The sequence below is a fragment of the Pongo pygmaeus genome, chromosome 14 (assembly GCF_028885625.2).
Source record: "Pongo pygmaeus isolate AG05252 chromosome 14, NHGRI_mPonPyg2-v2.0_pri, whole genome shotgun sequence".
Lineage (NCBI taxonomy): Eukaryota > Metazoa > Chordata > Mammalia > Primates > Hominidae > Pongo > Pongo pygmaeus.
Window position 1 is genome coordinate 32,438,912 of NC_072387.2, and position 18,922 is coordinate 32,457,833.

General features: G+C 39.3%; 1 protein-coding gene across 5 annotated transcripts in view; it reads right to left on the minus strand.

The window, feature by feature from the left end:
• RNF17 (ring finger protein 17) overlaps positions 1-18,922 on the minus strand; it is a 137,686-nt gene that overhangs the window by 107,824 nt on the left and 10,940 nt on the right. For 3 of the 5 annotated variants that reach the window (XM_054445930.2, XM_054445929.2, XM_054445927.2), the window contains exons 1-3: positions 12,448-12,868; positions 9,422-9,516; positions 1,900-1,991 (exon numbers count right to left, since the gene is read on the minus strand). In XM_054445930.2, coding sequence (XP_054301905.1) covers positions 1,900-1,991; positions 9,422-9,516; positions 12,448-12,577 — 317 coding nt within the window. In that variant the 5' untranslated portion in view covers positions 12,578-12,868. Of the gene's footprint in view, positions 1-1,899; positions 1,992-9,421; positions 9,517-12,387; positions 12,869-18,922 lie in introns of those variants that run through there. The other 2 variants (XM_063650630.1, XM_054445926.2) reach the window with 2 other exon arrangements.

An 18,922-nucleotide genomic window follows, 5' to 3' on the forward strand; every position in this document is an offset into this window, starting at 1 on the left:
TCTTAACACATAATAATAACTGGCTACAGCTGAGTAGGAACTGCCTCCTTCGGAAGGGGTGAGCTCTCGTCATCTACCGCAATCCTCACCACTCATTGTTTAAACTCAGTCGACCTCACCCAGTAAGTTAACTGCTTAATTCGTGTAGGTGTTCAAATTTGGGAGCCCTAAATTTGATAAAAATGGCTACTCCATGGGGACTCACGATGAGCCAGAATGATTCTAAAAGATTTATTCTAATAACTCTACACAGATCTCATGGAGGAAGTGATCAGTGGTATAGGAGTTGGGAGCAGTACTGGTATTCAATAAACCTAGGTTTACATTCTGGTTCTGTGAATAACCAGCTGTCAGACTTTAGCTAAGTGGTTTTACCACCCAAGAAAATGGCTACAACCATTCTTTTGTTTTTTTCTAAGTACTCATTTAGGTCTGGAAAGAGAAGCTACGGTGGTAATGTGAAGTGCCAGGAATTCTAGACTGAATAATTTTGAGTTTTAATTGAATACTTAATGAACAACTATAGCATTAAGGAAGAGTCAGACAAGGAGCTACACAAAAGAACATGAGAATTAAATAAGGCAGTAGAAATGAAGATAGGTTATGGACATAGGAGATACTACAGAAGTCAGAATCTGCAGGAGGTAAAATGAATGCAATAGAAGGAACTAGAGTGATTTATAAATACTTGGTGCCATTAACAAAATTGGAAAGTTCCACATGAGATTTTTCCTTGAAAGAATCCTATTTTTTATTTCTTGCATAGTCTACTTACCATATTAAATATGCTTTAAAAAGTTTAGTTATATACAAATTACCATCTGAGTACAGTTCCAGGAAATTGATCGGAAGATCCTTTAACACTTAAAAAGCTGCAAAAATCAAACATGTACTGTAATAAACATTACATGTTTACTCTGTGTCCCAAACCAGAGATATAAAGGGGAATAAAATGTGGTCCATTCCCTTAAAGGGGCTTACAGACTAGCAGGAAAAGACATACAGAAGCATTAGTAATTAAGTGAAATAATCAGTAACATAGGTACTCATCTCTGGCTGGGTGTATTTAAAAAATACTACTAATTCAAAAAGAGAATCTATTAATGCATACATGTATAAAGTCTTATACAAGAATGGAAAAATGAATAAAAGAACCCCAAAGGTATTATTTTTCCTTTTATAAATCACCTCTCAAACCAACTCTTCACAAAGTCTTCCATTGTACTATACTTGCGCTACTTTTAAGAATCAAGAGAAGCTGGGTGCAGTGGCTCACGGCTGTAATTCCAGCACTTTGAGAGGCTGAGGCAGAAGGATCACTTAAAGCCAGGAGTTTGAGACCAGCTTGCGCAACACAATGAGACTCCACGTCTACAAAAAAATTTAAAAATTAGCTGTGCATGGTGGTGCATGCCTGTAGTCCTAGATACTCCAGAGGCTGAGGTGAGAGGCTAGCTTGAGACCAGGAGTCTGAGGCGGCAGTGAGCCATGATCAAAACCACTGCACTCAAGCCTGGGTGACAGAGTGAGACCCTGTCTTTAAAAAAACTTAGAATTTTAAAAATTTTTAAAAAGAATCCAGAGAGAACTAAGTTACTTTTTTTTCTCTATAACTTCCTTCCATCCAGCACGAGTAACTTTAACCAGTGTCCTCTCAGCCTTTCTTGATGTGGTAATCCTTAACATTCTTTCTTTAAATAAGGACAAACAAATGCTGCTTCTTTAAAGAGCTGAAGTCTCCATTCCACTGACAGCTAAGATGAAGTATAAACTTAAAGAGCATTCCATAAACAGCAGGTTAGAAATGCAGACTTAAGAATGACATTTTATCAATAATTCTAAAACTATTTCAGTAACACATTGACTTTAAATACTCAAATAAGTACACATGGAACATACGTCTTAGGCTGCAGTTTCTCCATTACGGAGTCTTCTTTAACATATCCAGCCATTGGGTAGTAGCGTTGTCTAGTATTTACAGCTGTAGCAACCTTAGGACAAAAAAGGGTTTAAAAAAACAAAGAAAGTCATCCAATAAATTATGTCTATCCAGAACCTAAACAACTATTTAAGTGTGCCATTCATAAAGTTAATGATAACCTTAAAGATCCTGAAATCCCCTGTAAATCAAGGAGAAAACCGTGCTTATATGAATTTTTGACCCATTTTAATTTTTGGAAGCAATCAGGAATTTGGCAACTATTAATTTTTAGGTAATTAACCAAAATACTTCACTCTACCATAACTGTAAAGGAAATACTAGCAATACTTTCAATTTTACTTTAAAAATGTTAGGCCAGGAATGAGGGCTCACGCCCGTAATCCTAGCACTTTGGGAGGCTGAGGTGGGTGGATCACCTGAGGTCAGGAGTTCAACACCAGCCTGGCCAACATGGCAAAACCCCATCTCCACTAAAAATACAAAAACTAGCCAGGCATGGTGGCAGACGCCTGTAATCCCAGCTACTAGGGAGGCTGAGGCAGGAGAATCACTTGAACCTGGCGGGGCAGGGTGTGGAGGTTGCAGTGAGCCAAGATTGCACCACTGCACTCTAGCCTGGGTGAAAGAGCCAGACTCTATCTCAAAAAAAGTAAAAAAAAAAAAATAGTAATATACGTTCAAAATTCTAAAATATTTAATTTAAAACTTTTTAAAATCATGTGGTTCAATAGAATTCCTAAAGTCCACCGTGGCCCACAGACACTAGATGAAGAAAAATCCCTGCTTGAGACAGTGTTCAAGTAAAATGCAGTTAGAAATAGAAGAAAGTTGGATAGTTGATGGTTGACTTTTTTCTGAGAAGTTTTCTTATGTTCATTTATTTGAGGTCCTGTGGTCTCTGATTTTTTTCCACATATTTTAAAAGCCACTCAGATCATGAACTGATACCTGAAAGAAAAATGAAGAAGGCAGAAGGAAATGCAACATCATTCTCTGGGTGCCTAGGTCCTACAAACTTGGCAAACTATCTCATTGAAACCTCACAATACAATACAAAAAAGAAAGAAAAGGAAATTGAAGTAAAGCTGAAGTATGTCCTCTAACTTCACTCAATCAATTAAAGGATAAGCCAGGATGTGAAACTGAAATTATCTTTTTCTTTAAAATTTTAGATTCAAGGGGTACGTGTACAGGTTTGTGGCAAGGGTGTAGGGCATGATGCTGAGGTCTGGGCTTCTGTTGATCCCATGACCCAAACAGCGAGCATGGGACCCAACGGGAAGTTTTTCTGCCCTTGCCTCCCTTCCTCTTTCTAGCAGTCCCCAGTGTCTAATGTTTCTATGTTTATGTCCATGTGTGGCCAATGTTTAGCTCCCACTTGAAGTGAAAATGTGGTACTTGGTTTTCTGTTTCTGCATTAATTTGCTTAGGATAATGGCCTTCAGCTGCATCCATGTTGCTGCAAACGACATTATTTCATTCTTTTTAATGGCTGCATAGTATTCTGTGGTGTATATGTACAACATTTTCTTTATTCAACCCACCAATGATGGGACGCATAGGTTGATTCCATGTATTTGCTATTGTGAATGATACTGTGATGACCATATGAGTACAGGTATCTTTTTGGTAGAATAATTTATTTTCCTTGGGGTATGTACCCAGTAATGGAAGTGCTGAGTCAAATGGTTGTTCTATTAGTAGTTCTTTGAGAAATCGCCAAACTGCTTTCCACAGGGCCTGATTTGCATTTCCACCAACAGTCTATAAACATTCTCTTTTCTCCACAACCTTGACAACATCTGTTAGTTTTTGACTTTTTAATAATAGACATTCTGGTGTGAGATGGTATCTCATTGTGGGTTTTGATTTGCATTTCTCTGATAAGTGATGTGAGCATTTTTTCATGTTTGTTGGCTGGTTGTATGTCTTTTAGGAAGTGTCTGTTCATGACCGGGGGTGGTGGCTCATGCCTGTAATCCCAGCACTTCTGGGAGGCTGAGGCGGGCAGATCATGAGGTCAGGAGATCGAGACCATCCTGCCTAACAAGGTGAAACCCCATCTCTATTAAAAATACAAAAAATTAGCCGGGCGTGGTGGCGGGCACCTGTAGTCCCAGCCACTCGAGAGGCTGAGGCAGGAGAATGGCATGAACCTGGGAGGCAGAGCTTGCAGTGAGCTGAGATGGTGCTACTGCACTCTAGCCTGGGTGACACAGCGAAACTCTGTCTCAAAAGAAAAAAAAAAAAAAGTGTCTGTTCACGTCTTTTGCCCACTTTTTAATGGGGCTGTTTCTTTTCCTGCTGATTGAAGTTATTTAGGAAAATTTAACAAGAAAACTATAAGCTCTAAGTAAAGAAAACTTTTTAAAAAATCGCACCTGGCTAGAGGTCATAAAACAAGAACAACAACAACAAAAAAATGGAGACTCAAACCAGGTTCCTGGAGACAAAGACTGAATGTCCTAACATCATCTAATATGAAATTAATACAATTCTAAAATACGTATGGAAAAATATATTGTACAAGAACTGCAAAAACTTTAACATAGAATTCAGCATAAATTTATTCCACCAATTAATAAGACTATAGCGCTACCGTAATAATTAAAACACTATGTGCTAGCATAATATATCAGTAGAACAAAGCCTTGAAACAGACCCAACTCTCTATGAGAACTTAATATAGAATACAAGTGGGATCTCAATTAAATGGAAGGATTACTCAATAAAAGGTATGACAAAATCAGCCAATCATTCTGAAGAATAAAGGTATACCTGCACCTTACATCACATAACATATAAAATAATTAAACATATACTGCCCCCACTTTTTTTTCTTCAGATGGAGTTTCGCTCTTGTTGCCCAGGCTGGAGTGCAATAGTGCGATCTCGGCTCACTGCAGCCTCCGCCTCCTGGGTTCAAGTGATTTTCCTGCCTCAGCCTCCCGAGTATCTGGGATTACAGGCATGCGCCACCACGCCTGGCTAATTTGGTATTTTTAGTAGAGATAGGGTTTCTCCATTTTGGTCAGGCTGGTCTCGACTCCCGACCTCATGTGATCCACCCACCTCAGCCTCCCAAAGTGCTGGGATTACAGGCATGAGCTCAGCCAACATATACTTTTTTAAAAAAAGTTAAGTATTGAAGATATATATACATATAACTTTGAGTTAGGAAGGTCTGCCTAGTCAGAAAAAAAAAAAAAAAACCCTACCTAGAATTCATGAAGCAGGGGTAAAAATGACTAGTTAAGAAACACTTCTGAATGGCTAAATGCAATAAAATCAAAAGTGAGAGACTGGGAGAAAACAGTTACACAGGATGAAATGTTAATACGGCTATCACATACAGTACTCTTACAACTTAGGAAAAAGACAAGCTGGATACAGTGGCTAACACCTGTAATCTCAGCACTTTGGAAGGCTAAGGTGGGACCAGCCTAGGCAACATAGCAAGGACCTAGCCTAGCCACATAGCAAGGATCCACCTATTCCAAAAAAAAAAAAAAATTATCTGTGTGCAGTGGTACTCCCCTTTAGTCCCAGCTGCTACTGGACTGGATGAGTTAGGAGGATTGCTTCAGCTGGAGAGGTTGAGGTTGCAGTGAGCTGTGATCACATCACTGCACTCCAGTCTGGGGCAACAGAGCAAGACCCTGTCTCCAGAAAAAGCAAACAACAACAAACAACAAGTTAGGAAAAAGACAATTCAAAACGAAAAGATCCAAACGGTCTGAAAAGAGCTGTTAAAGATCCACACAGAAGAGGCACTGATAAGTCAAACATATGAAAAGTTGCTCAACTTCACTGGTCATGAGGGAATTACAATTTACAACAAGGAAACAGCCATTTTTTACATCAAAATGCCAAAACACTAAAACAAATATAACAAGCCCAAAATAGGAATTTCTTTTGGAGTTAGAAATTGCAGAATCTACTGATGGAGGTGAGGTTGAGGAATTGTACACAATTATAGTGAAAAAATTTTAAAACTAAATGTTTATCAATAAAGAGATTAGTTAAGAAAATTATAGTGCTTATTTTCATGAGAACAGATGAAGGTTGCTAAAAGAAACAAAGCAGATTACTAATTGTTATAGTGTCCCATTTTTGTGAAATGTACATCTTTGGTGGGGAAGAGAACGTTCTTTCAAGGTTTCAAGTATTATGTACTTAAAACCATGTACTTGTAGCCATGTATTATTAGTTTAATTAGGTTACTTTTAACAAATCTCACTGAGCTGAATGGTATTTTAAGTCCCTTTTCCCCAAAATTGGGGTTTAAAAACTTAATTTCTATATACCTCCTAGTTCATCACACTTTGGCTTAGCATTTCATAAGAGGTTAATACTATTATCAGCAGATTTGATGCAGGACATTTCTTCCAGATAGTTTAAGAAAGTATTAAATACAACTAATTTAAAAGATTTTAAGTAAAAACTGCAGAAAGACTCTTAACTTGTAACATATATAATAAAGGTTTTCTTTTATCCCCTATAGCTTGTCATTTAAATTTTATTTACGATGGTGTTTTGCCTGCTTTTGTTGCTTGTAAATGAAAAACTGTGGTCAAATTTAACAAGCATTTATTCTGTAGTTTCTGATTCCTATTTGATATGCTTATCAATGCTTTCCTATCCAAGATTATACAATTATCTGTATTTCTGTCTAGTTTACATTTCTAATTTTTATATATTAATATTTCCAATCATGAGATTTTAGTATATATGAATTATCTATTGATTGGATGATTTATCCTTTCTTCATGGCCCAATGTATTTTAGAATCAGGTCCAAAAGTTAATAAAATGCCAGTATTTCTAAAATAGCACCTAGGTATAATTCTATCCTTGAATAAAATCTGTCATTTTGCTGTGCAAAATTATAGAAAGATTAACCATTAACATCAATCAATAGCAGAGAAGGAAGATGTTATCAAAAACCATTCAACTATCAAAAATAAAGACTGTCAAATAAATGCACATTCACCCAAACTCAGAAATAAGAACAAAAGGATACCTATTAATCTTGAATGGATTTTAAGCTTACATTTGAAGTAAACAGCATTACCTAGGCCTCTGAAGTTAAAGATAAATTATAAGTCTAACGTGAATACAGGAATCTAAATCTTAACTTTTTAGAGCAGATACCTTGTTCAAATGTAATAAACTACATTCCTCAAATATTCCATAAATTCAGACTTCACTAAATTTAAACTAGATTCTTCCATTCTCTGTATACCTTATTCCAAATAAATATTAGGTAATAATACAAATCTAAAGTTTAAAAAGAGTGGTAACAATTTCAGGAAGGTTTCTTGAATGACTTCTTTTAATAGGGCCCAGCTCACCAGTGTGTCTGAAGAATGTGAATATAGTCACTTGTCAATTACCTGGGCTAACAGTAGGTGGGTGTGGGGATGGGAGAATAGGAACGGAGGATGGGACAGGTCACTTATCGCTAAAAGTAAAAGTTAGAGCAAAACCAGTCAATGATACAAAATAGATTTATCACAACCTTAAAATCAAAATTAGTATTTGTAAACACATTATAAACACTCCTACACATTATCCAAAATCCCAAAAATAGTACAAGTATAATGATTTAAGAACATTAAATGTGAAATCATTTGCCAAGTCTTTTTTTTTTTTAATATTAGAACAGGACAGATATGGACACAGACAGTTCCAGCTGCCTGCTCCTTTCCTTTCCCTTCACTTAATCTTCACCCACAAGACTGAATCTATCAGGGATCTACCACCACAACCACAGGAGGAGGGCTCACTTCATCTTACCCACATAGCCAGCCACGTCTAAGGAGCCCCATATCAAAAAAAAAAAAAAGAGAAGAGGTTAGGAATTTCCCACAAAATAGGCAGCTACTAATACGTAATTTTTTGTTATAATTTAAACTTTCATTAATTACAATATATGGTTTGGGTTTTTTTTAACCATATTTAACTTGCAAGGCAGTTCATTCAAACCTAAATAATGAAGGGTTATTTTAGTAGTCTAGAAGCTTATGGAGAACTGTTACATAATTCAGATTTGATTCTTAGCAATCCTAGGAGATAAGACAAAGCAGGTATTATATCCATCTCACAAATGAGGAAACCCAGGCTAGACTGACAGAATGAGAATTGCATTCTAGGTCTCATGCCTCCATAGGGTCTGCCACACTTCCACAGAGAACAAATGATACAAAGCCTTATCACCTGATTTATCCAGTAAAACATTAAGAATTTACAGCTTGGCCAGGTGCAGTGGCTCATGCCTGTAATCCCAGCACTTTGGGAGGCCAAGGTGGGCAGATCACGAGGTCAGGAGATCGAGACCATCCTGGCTAATACAGTGAAACCCCCCTCTCTACTAAAAATACAAAAAATTAGTCGGGCGTGGTGGCACACGCCTATAGTCCCAGCTACTTGGGAGGCTGAGGCAGGAGAATCACTTGGACCTGGGAGGTGGAGGTTGCAGTGAGCTGAGATTGAGTCACTGCACTCCAGCCTGGGGGACAGAGTGAGACTCCATCTCAAAAAAAAAAAAAAAAAAGGAATTTACAGCTTGAGTCAACTTCCCAGGAACAATATTATACAAGCTGAACTACACTTACATTTGTATTAAATGAATAGGATATCAAGTAAATTTTATTTTACATCCTTAATTTGTTCTCATTCTTATGGGTAGATTTTAGTCTTAATGGCTTCTGAAGTAAAAATTTTAGGCAGTAGTTTTGCTTCTCTATCTTGTTGTAGAATGGCATCTCCCAAATGTACATTTGATGACACACAAAGGTTGAGGGGCAGGCGGGAGTTCAAAATGTGGTTGCATGGATTGGTGGGTAAAACAGGGGCTAGGGTTTTTAAAGGAATACACACCATTAAAATAAACAAAACACATAATTTTCCACAGAAGTCGCCAAAGAATCAAAATATGTAGGCCGATAAGTGTATGACTTTAGCCTTTTATTTTTCCTGATCATTTTGCACAATTATAAAATGGATAGAAAAAGTTTTATCTTTTGTTAGGTTTCTTTGCTTAAAGATTCAGCAGCAAAAATGCAAGATTTTAGGGGTTTTTTTTGTTTTTTTTTTTTTGAGACGGAGTCTTGCTCTGTTGCCAGACTGGAGTGCAGTGGTGCAGTCTTGGCTCACTGCAGCCTCCACTGCCCGGTTCAAGTGATTCTCCTGCTTCAGGCTACCGAGCAGCTGGGACTACAGGTGTGAACCACTAGGCCCAGCAAATTTTTGTATTTTCAGTAGAGACGGGGTTTCCCCATGTTGGCCAGGGTGGTCTTGATCTCTTGATCTGGTGATCTGCCTGCCTCAGCCTCCAAAAGTGCTGGGATTATAGGCGTCAGCCACCACGCCCGGCCAAGTTTTTAGTTTCTAACTAGAAGTATGTTTTACTACTGTAGTATTTTTACCATTAACATTAGGTTGTGATATGTTTCATCTGAAAAATTATAACACTTACCTCACAATCAGGGCATATAATTGTGGTGCATTCTTCAGTCATTAACAAGCATAGTTCACAAAAAGCATGTCCACATTGAAGTTCACAATGGTGCCCTATTGATGAAATTCTTAATTATTATTTTGATGATGATGATTATTACTGAGACAAGGTCTTGCTCTGTCGCCCAAGCTGGAGTGTAGTGGCACCAGCTCACTGCAGCCTCCACTTCTTGGGCTCAAGTGATCCTCCTACCTCAGCCTCCCAAGTAGCTGGGACTACAGGTGTGTCCCAACACACCCGGCTAATTCTACTGAAGAAATTCTATTGTGATTAAACTGCCCACAGTGTGTTAATGTTGAATGGGCAACACTGATCAAAGGGAAATCCAAAGAGGATCCTACTGTACAGGAAAAGATAGCTACTACAGTTTGAAATGGTTGACTTATTGAATATAAATCAGGAGTAACCAACTATTCAGGTCAGGAGGGAGAAAAATCAAGAAGAAAAACCAAGAAGAGCTATGTAATAGCATTTGCATTAATTCAGATAGCTATTTTGTACCTAGAATACTTTGAATCTGCCATATCTTATACAAAGTGCTCTGACACATTTTATTTGTTATTTGTAAATATCACAGTTAAGTGGGCTGGAGATGAAATAGCATTTTGGAGATTTGGTTAACTAAATGGTATAATCCAGACTCCTATCTAGTTCTGTTTCCAAGTCTAACATTCTTTCTGATTGATCATACTGCCCTCTACTACTTTATATTTCCCATCCTGTGAAGAGGTCAGGAAGGGCCAAAATGAGACACTGGCAAGACCGTGCTGTTAGAATCATTTAAGACATTGGCAAGGCCAGAAGCCAGATGCTACTATTATCACATACCTACAACTCACATTTTCACAAACTTAGCATTTATGAAAGGAAATATCGTAACTTGATTGAAAACCTAACATCATGATTAAATGCTCTAAGAATATGAAGTTTATAATAAATAACATTTGTTTTAGCTATATAATTTCGAAAGGTTGTCATTTTTAAAGTTTTGCAAGAAAACTGAAAAGGGAAAAAAACTAAATAAAAATCAGTCATCTTTTACTAGCAAAATAATTATAGAGTTCTTGCTGAATTATAATTGCATTAATTTTATTCATTTATTTGTTCATCCATTCATTCATTCATTCTGAGACGGACCACAATCTCGGTTCACTGCCAACTCTGCCTCCTGAGTTCATGCTATTCTCCTGCCTCGGCCTCCGGAGTAGCTGAGATTACAGGTGTGCGTCAGTATGCCTAGCTTATTTTTTTGTATTTTTAGTAGAGATGGGATTTCACCATGTTGCCTAGGCTGGTCTTGATCTCCCGACCTCAAGTGATCCGCCCACCTCGGCCTCCCAAAATGCTGGGACTACAGGCGTGAGCCACTGTGCCCGGCCTTGCATTAATTTTATTTTTTAAAAACTTTACAAGTCTCCTATCCTACTGAAATACTTGAAACTTGCTTACAACCATGCTAAATTTTAAAACCCTATTTAACTTCCAGAGATAATATTGCCAAAGAAATAAAAACACTTAACTGTTATTATAAAATTTCTGATACTGAATAACTCAAAATAACTTGTGGTAAATTACAGCTTAAAAAGCACTTTCAGGATTCTATATAGATAACCACTACTTTTCCAATTTAGTTTTTCTAAGTATTATAATACTAACGTATGGAAGAAGTACTCATTTTAAAAGGTTGTGTTCTTGAACTTTATTCCGTAATTTTAATTTCATTCAAAAATGGAAATTTTCTACGTAACGGTAGCAGTGATCTAAACCCCAAGTAGGAGAAACTTGGTTCTCCACTGAAATCACAACTAACTTTTTCTGCAGAGGCTCACATCTCACAGAGTCCATCTTGACAAGACTGAGAAAACTGATCGAATAACCTTAACTTTTGAAAGTATAAACGTTACACCAGGTAATACGAATTTTCAGTATCTCCAGGAATTGAGATTCAACAACTCATCTGTATTAAGAGCACACTAAGGTATTTTAAGTTACATTAAAATAACTTGAACCGGCCGGGCACGGTGGCTCACACCTGTAATCCCAGCACTTTGGGAGGCCAAGACGGGCGGATCACGAGGTCAGGAGATCGAGACCATCCTGGCTAACACGGTGAAACCCCGTCTCTACTAAATATACAAAAAATTAGCCTGGCGTGGTGGCGGGCGCCTGTAGTCCCAGCTACTCCAGAGGCTGAGGCAGGAGAATGGCGGGAACCTGGGAGGCGGAGCTTGCAGTGAGCCGAGATCGCGCCACTGCACTCCACCCTGGGCTACAGAGCGAGACTTCGTCTCAAAGAAAAAAATAATAATAAATAACTTGAACCTGTGATCACTTGAGTAGATTGTAGGTGAACAGACCAATAATACTGCAGTGTATTTTTCCCTTCACGTATAAAGACCAACACACACCCACACACACACCCCCTACAAGGTGCACAAAAGAAACTATCATTTTCCAAACAGTGTTTTAGGCCAGTGTGAGCCATAATGTAAAAAACAAACAAACAAACAAAAACCCCACAGAAACAAAAAAATGCTAACAACAACAACAACAAAATCCAAAACCATTTCACAATGGTCTACTTGTTACTCCTACAACAAAAACTATACGAGAAAATCAAGTTTCGTTCCTTCTTGATGACAAAACAATGGGCTACATTTTATGTCTACTTTTGCATGAACCCGCTAACCTGCCTTGTGAGGGGTAGATTAAAGCCACCCGGGCCCCCATCCTCCCGGCTGTAGGGTCGGTGAGGCCTGGATGGGTAAGTGGAGAAAGCCGTCAAAGGGGCAGGTGCTGCCCTAACCAACTCAAGCACGGCCCTCTTAGGGGTTAGCTGCAGCTCGCGGGAAGCCTGTGACGCAGTTTCCAGTGACACCATGATTGGATACAGCTGACCAAGCCTCACGCGCCCACCAGCTCACCTGGCCCCCAGCGCTCCCTCCAGGCTGCCTCCCTGCTAGGTGGGCCCTTGGGCTCCTCACCGGATGCTCTGGATACCCTCCTTCCACACCTGGTGCACTGGATTTCAGCGGCACCCCAGGGCTGACTCTTCCTCCCCATCCGCTGGTAGGAAGACCGAGAAGGCCCAGTCTTCGAAGCCCCTGCCGCCATCGCTGTCTCTTTCTTCTCGAACAACCGCCGAGTGCGGGTCCCGGCGGCCCTCGCGGCAGCAACCAATCATTGGAGGCCAGCACCTGCAGATAGCCAAACAGTGGGCCGGGAGATTAAAGCCCGCCCCCAAGCTCGCTCCTGATGGGGCTGGGGCAGTTTTCCGTTATCCTGGGAGGTACCACTCCTAGAAGGGGCGCCTTGTGGCCGTTAAGGACCGTTGGTTATTACGTTCTACCCAAGGAGTCACCACTTTAGCGCTTTTAGTCATCACAAATTAAAATTTCGCATATTATTACTTACATTGTGAGTGACTTTATAAATAATCATTTGTATTGAAGCAATCCCCTTTCCCTATTACGTGTCAGGGCCAGAAGCCCTAAACCTGTGTGCTTCGGGCATCCAGGGCTTAGCTAATAGCAGCTGGAGTGGAGAAGCTAATCAGCAGCTATCGTTGGGGTAGATTCAGTGAACGCTTTCGAATTAAGGAGTGTTCATCATTACTAACTGCTGTTGAGCCTAATAATATACACGGTAGCGTGCCAAGAGTGGTTGGGGATGCTAAGAATTTGTGAACTAACAGGTTTCTGCTTGAGAGGTATATAACTCCTTAAAAAAACCCAGTAACTTCCGCCAAAATAACTAAGTGTTATGTGCCGGACGTGTGTTAGAGACAAGAAGAATTACTGCCTTCTGGGCCCGGCGCGGTGGCTCACGCCTGTAATCCGAGCACTATGGGAGGCCGAGGTGGGCAGATCACGAGGTCAGGAGATTGAGACCATCCTGGCTAACATGGTGAAACCCCGTCTCTACTAAAAATACAAAAGAAAAAAAAAAATTAGCCAGACGTGGTGGGGAGCGCCTGTAGTTCCAGCTACTCGTGACGAGCGCCTGTAGTTCCAGCTACTCGGGAGGCTGAGGCAGGAGAATGGCGTGAACCCGGGAGGCGGAGCTTGCAGTGAGCCGAGATCGTACCACTGCACCCCAGTCTGGGCGACAGAGCGAGACTCCGTCTCAAAAAAAAAAAAAACAGTTGAAGCAACTTGCCCAAGCATAGTTCACAAAAAGCAATGAAGAAATGAAGTCAATATGGTCTACGGTGGTATGAAGTCTTCGTAGAGGATATAGGGTTTGTCCTAGACCTTACAACCTAGGTAGTACTTACAGGAGTAAACAAGAGCTAAGGGATTCCAAGAATAAAGAACACATAAGCGAGGGAAGGTAGATGCGAGGGAAGGTAGATGGAAGACACAGTGACTTCTTGAGAATTTAAAGACCATTTAGCCAGAGTATGAGTTTCCTTAAAGTAAGCTTCTTTGGAGAGGTATGTCAGGGAAGAATTTCGGAGAATCTCGAGTGTCAGGCTGAGGAGTTTGGACTTTACTCTTTAAGCAGTAGAGTGCATGAGACGTTTTGTGAGCAAGGAATGAAGTAATCTAGTAGAAAGGTGGCAGGTGTATTTCAAACAAAACATCTGGAGGTGGCACGGTTGCCTTTTGCTGCTAAGAATAAAGCCTGCCCATATTCCTCATTTTCTTTTCTCTCTACACTGTGTGTGGGTAAATAGAAACTGTGAAGTAAGTATTCTGTTGAAAGGCTCACTTCTGCTAAAAAATCTTTGTAATTTGTTGTCTTCGAGAGAAAAGTACTGCTTCCCTAAATTACCCCCATTCTACTACTCACCCAATAGTTTCCACTACTAATCCATGATGGAACTGAGTACCAATCAAGCCAATATTCTCATGTAACATGTTGACTCTTCTACAGTTTTGTGAGTATTATTCCCTATTCCCTCATCTGGAATACCTACTGTTCACTCTTCATCAATTCATATTCTCTCTTTTTTTTTTCTTTTTTTTAGAAATGGAGTCTTGCTCTGTCGCCCAGGCTGGAGTGCAATGGTGAGATTTCGGCTCACTGCGACCTTGGCCTCCGGGTTCAAGCAATTCTCCTGTCTCAGCCTCCCCAGTAACTGGGACTACAGGCACACGCCACCACGCCCAGCTGATTTTTTGTATTTTAGTATTGACTGGGTTTCACTGTGTTGCACAGGCTGCTCTCGAAATCAAACTCCTGAGCTCAGGCAGTCTGCCCGCCTTAGGCCTCCCAAAGTGCTAAGATTACAGGCGTGAGCCACCGCGTCCGGCCCGTATTCTCCTTATCCTTCCTGGGTCAGCTTTAGAAGCACTTTCTCCTTTAAACCTTCACGTTTCTCTCCATGCTTAATGCTACTCTAGCATGTAGCAAGCCTCTTTTTCCTCTAGGATAGCTGTACTGTAATTTGAATAATGACAATCTCGTTGCATAGGTGTTCATCTTGGGCCATAATGTGGATATTTAATGTGGGTCTTGAGTTTCATCAGAGATGCCTTTGGTAATCCCAGAAATTGAATTAATCTTGGATAAATCAGGGCCAGTGAGAAATACACTGACAGATGATTATACCACATTTGTTCATTTCTTAGCACTTACCAAGAACCCGCAAATAGAGCAGCCAGAAATGGCTTCTTAACATTCAATTTAGGTTGTTTAAATCCTTTGTTTGGAACCCTTTAATAGCTTCCTATGAATTACAACAAAACCTTAATGGCTTTGGAGGTTTGCCCTCTGCCTGCCTCTCTACCAGTGCCTTTCTAGTGCTCTAAAATCATCTAAACAGATGAGAAATGAGATAAACAGGGCTCCCTTCTTGAATACACAATTTTTATAAATTGCATCTGACCCACAGTGAATGTCTTTTAGAAAGTTTCACCAAAACTAAAGAGAAATTCAGAGATCAAATAGCAGCAGCAGATCAGAGAAAGAATGTAGAACTACGCAGTCACAGAGCTAACCTGCAAGCTGCCCTTAGCCCTGTGCACCTGAAATCAAATCCATGGTCAAAGTTAGGTTTCTTTGTTGTTGTTAAGCATATAACATATTTATTCCCAACATAAGAGTGGGATTAATAGAATAACACCAAGCCAAAATATTAATATTCTAAAACCAAATTATTGAATAGAAACATATAACATATTTATTCCCAACATAAGAGTGGGATTAATAGAATAACACCAAGCCAGAATTTTAATATTCTAAAACCAAATTAATCTATTGAATAGACGTATTTCAGCATTTAACTGAGTTAACCCATTCAGTTACCTTCTCGAAAATATTCACAACAAATAATTTATACTGTTTCCCATAATGGCTGTACTAATTTACATTCCCACTAACTGTATAAGGGTTCCCTTTTCTCCATATCCTTGCCAACATTTGTTATCTTTTGTCTTTTTTTTTAAATAATCTCCATTCTAATACCTTCTGTAATATCTCATTGTGGTTTTAATTTGCATTTCCCTGATGATTAGTGACATTGAGCATGCTTTCATATACCTATTAGCCATTTGTATGTCATCTTTTGAGAAATGTCTATTTAGGTCCTTTGCTCACTTTCTGTTTGAGTTGTTTTCTTCCTACTGAGTTGTTTATGTTCCTTATGTATTTTGGATATTAACCCTTACCAGATGTATAGTTTGCAAATATTTTCTCCTATTCCATAGGCTCTTTACTCTGCTGACTGTTTCCTTTGCTATGCAGAGTTTTCTATTAACAGTTTGATGTAATCCTGTTTGTCTATTTTTGCTTTTGTTGCCTGTGCTTTTGTTGTCATATCCAAAAAAATCATTGTCCAGACCAGTGACGTAGAGCTTTCCCCCTATTTTCTTCTAGCAGTTTTACAGTTTCAGGTCTTTTAAATCTTTAATCTATTTTGAGTTGATTTTTGTATATAATGTGAGATAATGATCTAATTTCATTCTTCTGCATGTGGATATCTAGTTTTCCCAGTATTGGAATGACTTTTAAAAGGTATTCATTCTCTGTTAACATTTCTTTCTGGAAAACTTGTATTACTTGTATTTATATTCACATTCTTTCAAGTTCATTTTCCCCATTGGATAATGTGACTAGGCCCTTTTTATCATAATCATTTTTCTCAGATATCCAGTTAACATACATTTTGTTTTACTCTTTAAGATTCTCAATCACTACATCTTGTGTATATGTGCATGCATCTCTGTGTAAAACTAAGACTATATATATATTTTTTGAGATGGAGTCTTGCTCTGTCGCCCAGGCTGGAGTGCAGTGGCGTGATCTCGGCTCGCTGCAACCTCTGCCTCCCGGGTTCAAGCAATTCTCCTGCCTCAGCCTCCCAAATAGCTGGGATTACAGGCGCACTCCCCACGCCTGGCTAATTTTTTGTATTTTTAGTAGAGAAGGGGTTTTACCATGTTGGCCAGGCTGGTCTCAAACTCCTGACCTCAGGTTATCCACCCGCCTCAGCCTCCCAAAGTGCTGGGATTACAGGTGTGAGCCACTGCGCCTGGCTGCGACTACATTTATTCTTATAGAAACCAGTCTTGGGTCTGAGACACAATGACTTTACAGTCTCCTAAAGTTTTGTTATTGTTTTCTTTTTAACTTGGTGGTAGGAAATTCTTCTCTCTCCCTCTCTCATTCCTTCACTCCCTTCCTTTTTTTCTTTCTTTGTTTAAATTACCTTTTTGGTAGGCTTCTGAGATTTCTGCCCATTCTGCAATCATTTTTGACTAGAGATAGTCCTATGATACATCTTTTTGAGAAAGTTTACCCTGCTGTTTAAATTTCTAGAGATGACAACTACAACATCTTGTGATAGCTTTAGAAACTCTTGCTTCCCTCACCCTTATTTTGACCATTTCTTGATTCCTCTGTTTAACTAATTCAGAATGTGCATATTGGAGGCATAATACCTTGAGGGTTCTGAAAATAAATTATGTATGTGGTTAGCAATTTATTTTGGTCCAGAAGGAACTACTACAGTTATTATGTCTTGGTTCCATATGCTACATTAATATATTTTATGTCCCAAAGGAATTTTTAAATTGTGTTTGTGGGTTATGCTACCAACAATGTAATACTAGCTTTTCTCTCAGCTTAGTTTTCCCCATGAGAAGTATTCACTCAGAAGTTACAATCTTGACCTCTGCTGTCTCCATAACTCCAGAGATGTATGTCATGTGTCCTCACATTCATGGGCAATCCAGATCTCTTTTTATTCCACAGCTACTCAGCTACTCAATTCTAATTTAGAATGTAAGTGTTTTTTTTTTTTTTTTTTTTTTTTTTTTGGAGACAGAGTCTTGCTCTGTTGCCAGGCTGGAGTGCAGTGGCACGATCTCGGTTCACTGCAACCTCTGCTGCCCAGGTTCAAGTGATTCCCCTGGCTCAGCCTCCCGAGTAAGTAGCTGGGACTACAGGCACGCACCACCATGCCCGGCTAATTTTTTGTATTTTAGTAGAGACGGGGTTTCACGATGTTGGCCAGGATGGTCTTGGATCTCCTGACCTCGTGATCCACCCACCTTGGCCTCCCGAAGTACTGGGATTACAAGCGTGAGCCACCGCGCCCAGCTGAATGTAAGTTGTTTTTGATAGTGGACATCTATCAACTCTGACTTCTATTTCTTTTTTATTTTGCCTAGTCATGGTAAAGATGCTTGCTCCAAAAATCAACCTTTTCTTCTTTGGTTCACAGAACTCAGAGATACAATATACAAATACTATATGCAATGGTACTAAAATTTAGTGGTTAATCCCTGGTAGCTCACTTAAAAAGGGCTATCACTTCTTCAACCTTTGTGCTTTGTATTGGGTGAGATTCAGGTTATTAAGTGCTCTGAAACAAACTGATCTCCTTCTGTATCAGCTTCCAATTAGAACCTTCTTCTTACACCAGTCATAGATGTCATATCTATTGTGTATCTATTTTTAAAATATATGTTTTTCAGATATCCTCATCACTATTACAGAAGTTATTAGTCATGATGTCTATCATCATAAAAAGGGTTTATATTTAGCATGATAACACATGGAACAATTGATTATAAAATAGATAAGGTAAAAATTTGAGGTGGGTGGTCAGAGACCGGGGAATCAATAAAGAATAAAGGGCAGATGGAAAGGGGACAAAGAATGGGGAATGAAATGATCTTCCTGGAAAGTTTTATTAATCCATTCTCACACTGCTATAAAGAAATACCTGAAACTGGGTAATTTACAAATAAAAGAGGTTTAATTGGTTCATGGTTCTGCAGGCTTTACAGAAAGCATAGTGGATTCTTCTGGGGAGGCCTCAGGCAACTTACAATCATGGTGGAAAGTGAGGGGAAGCTGGCGTGTCTTACATGGTAGGAGCAGGAGGAAGATCTCATGAGAACACTATCAGGAGACAGCACCAAAGGGGTGGTGCACCATTCATGAAGGATCCACCCCCATGATCCAATCACCTGCACCAGACCCCACCTCCAACATTGGGGATTACAA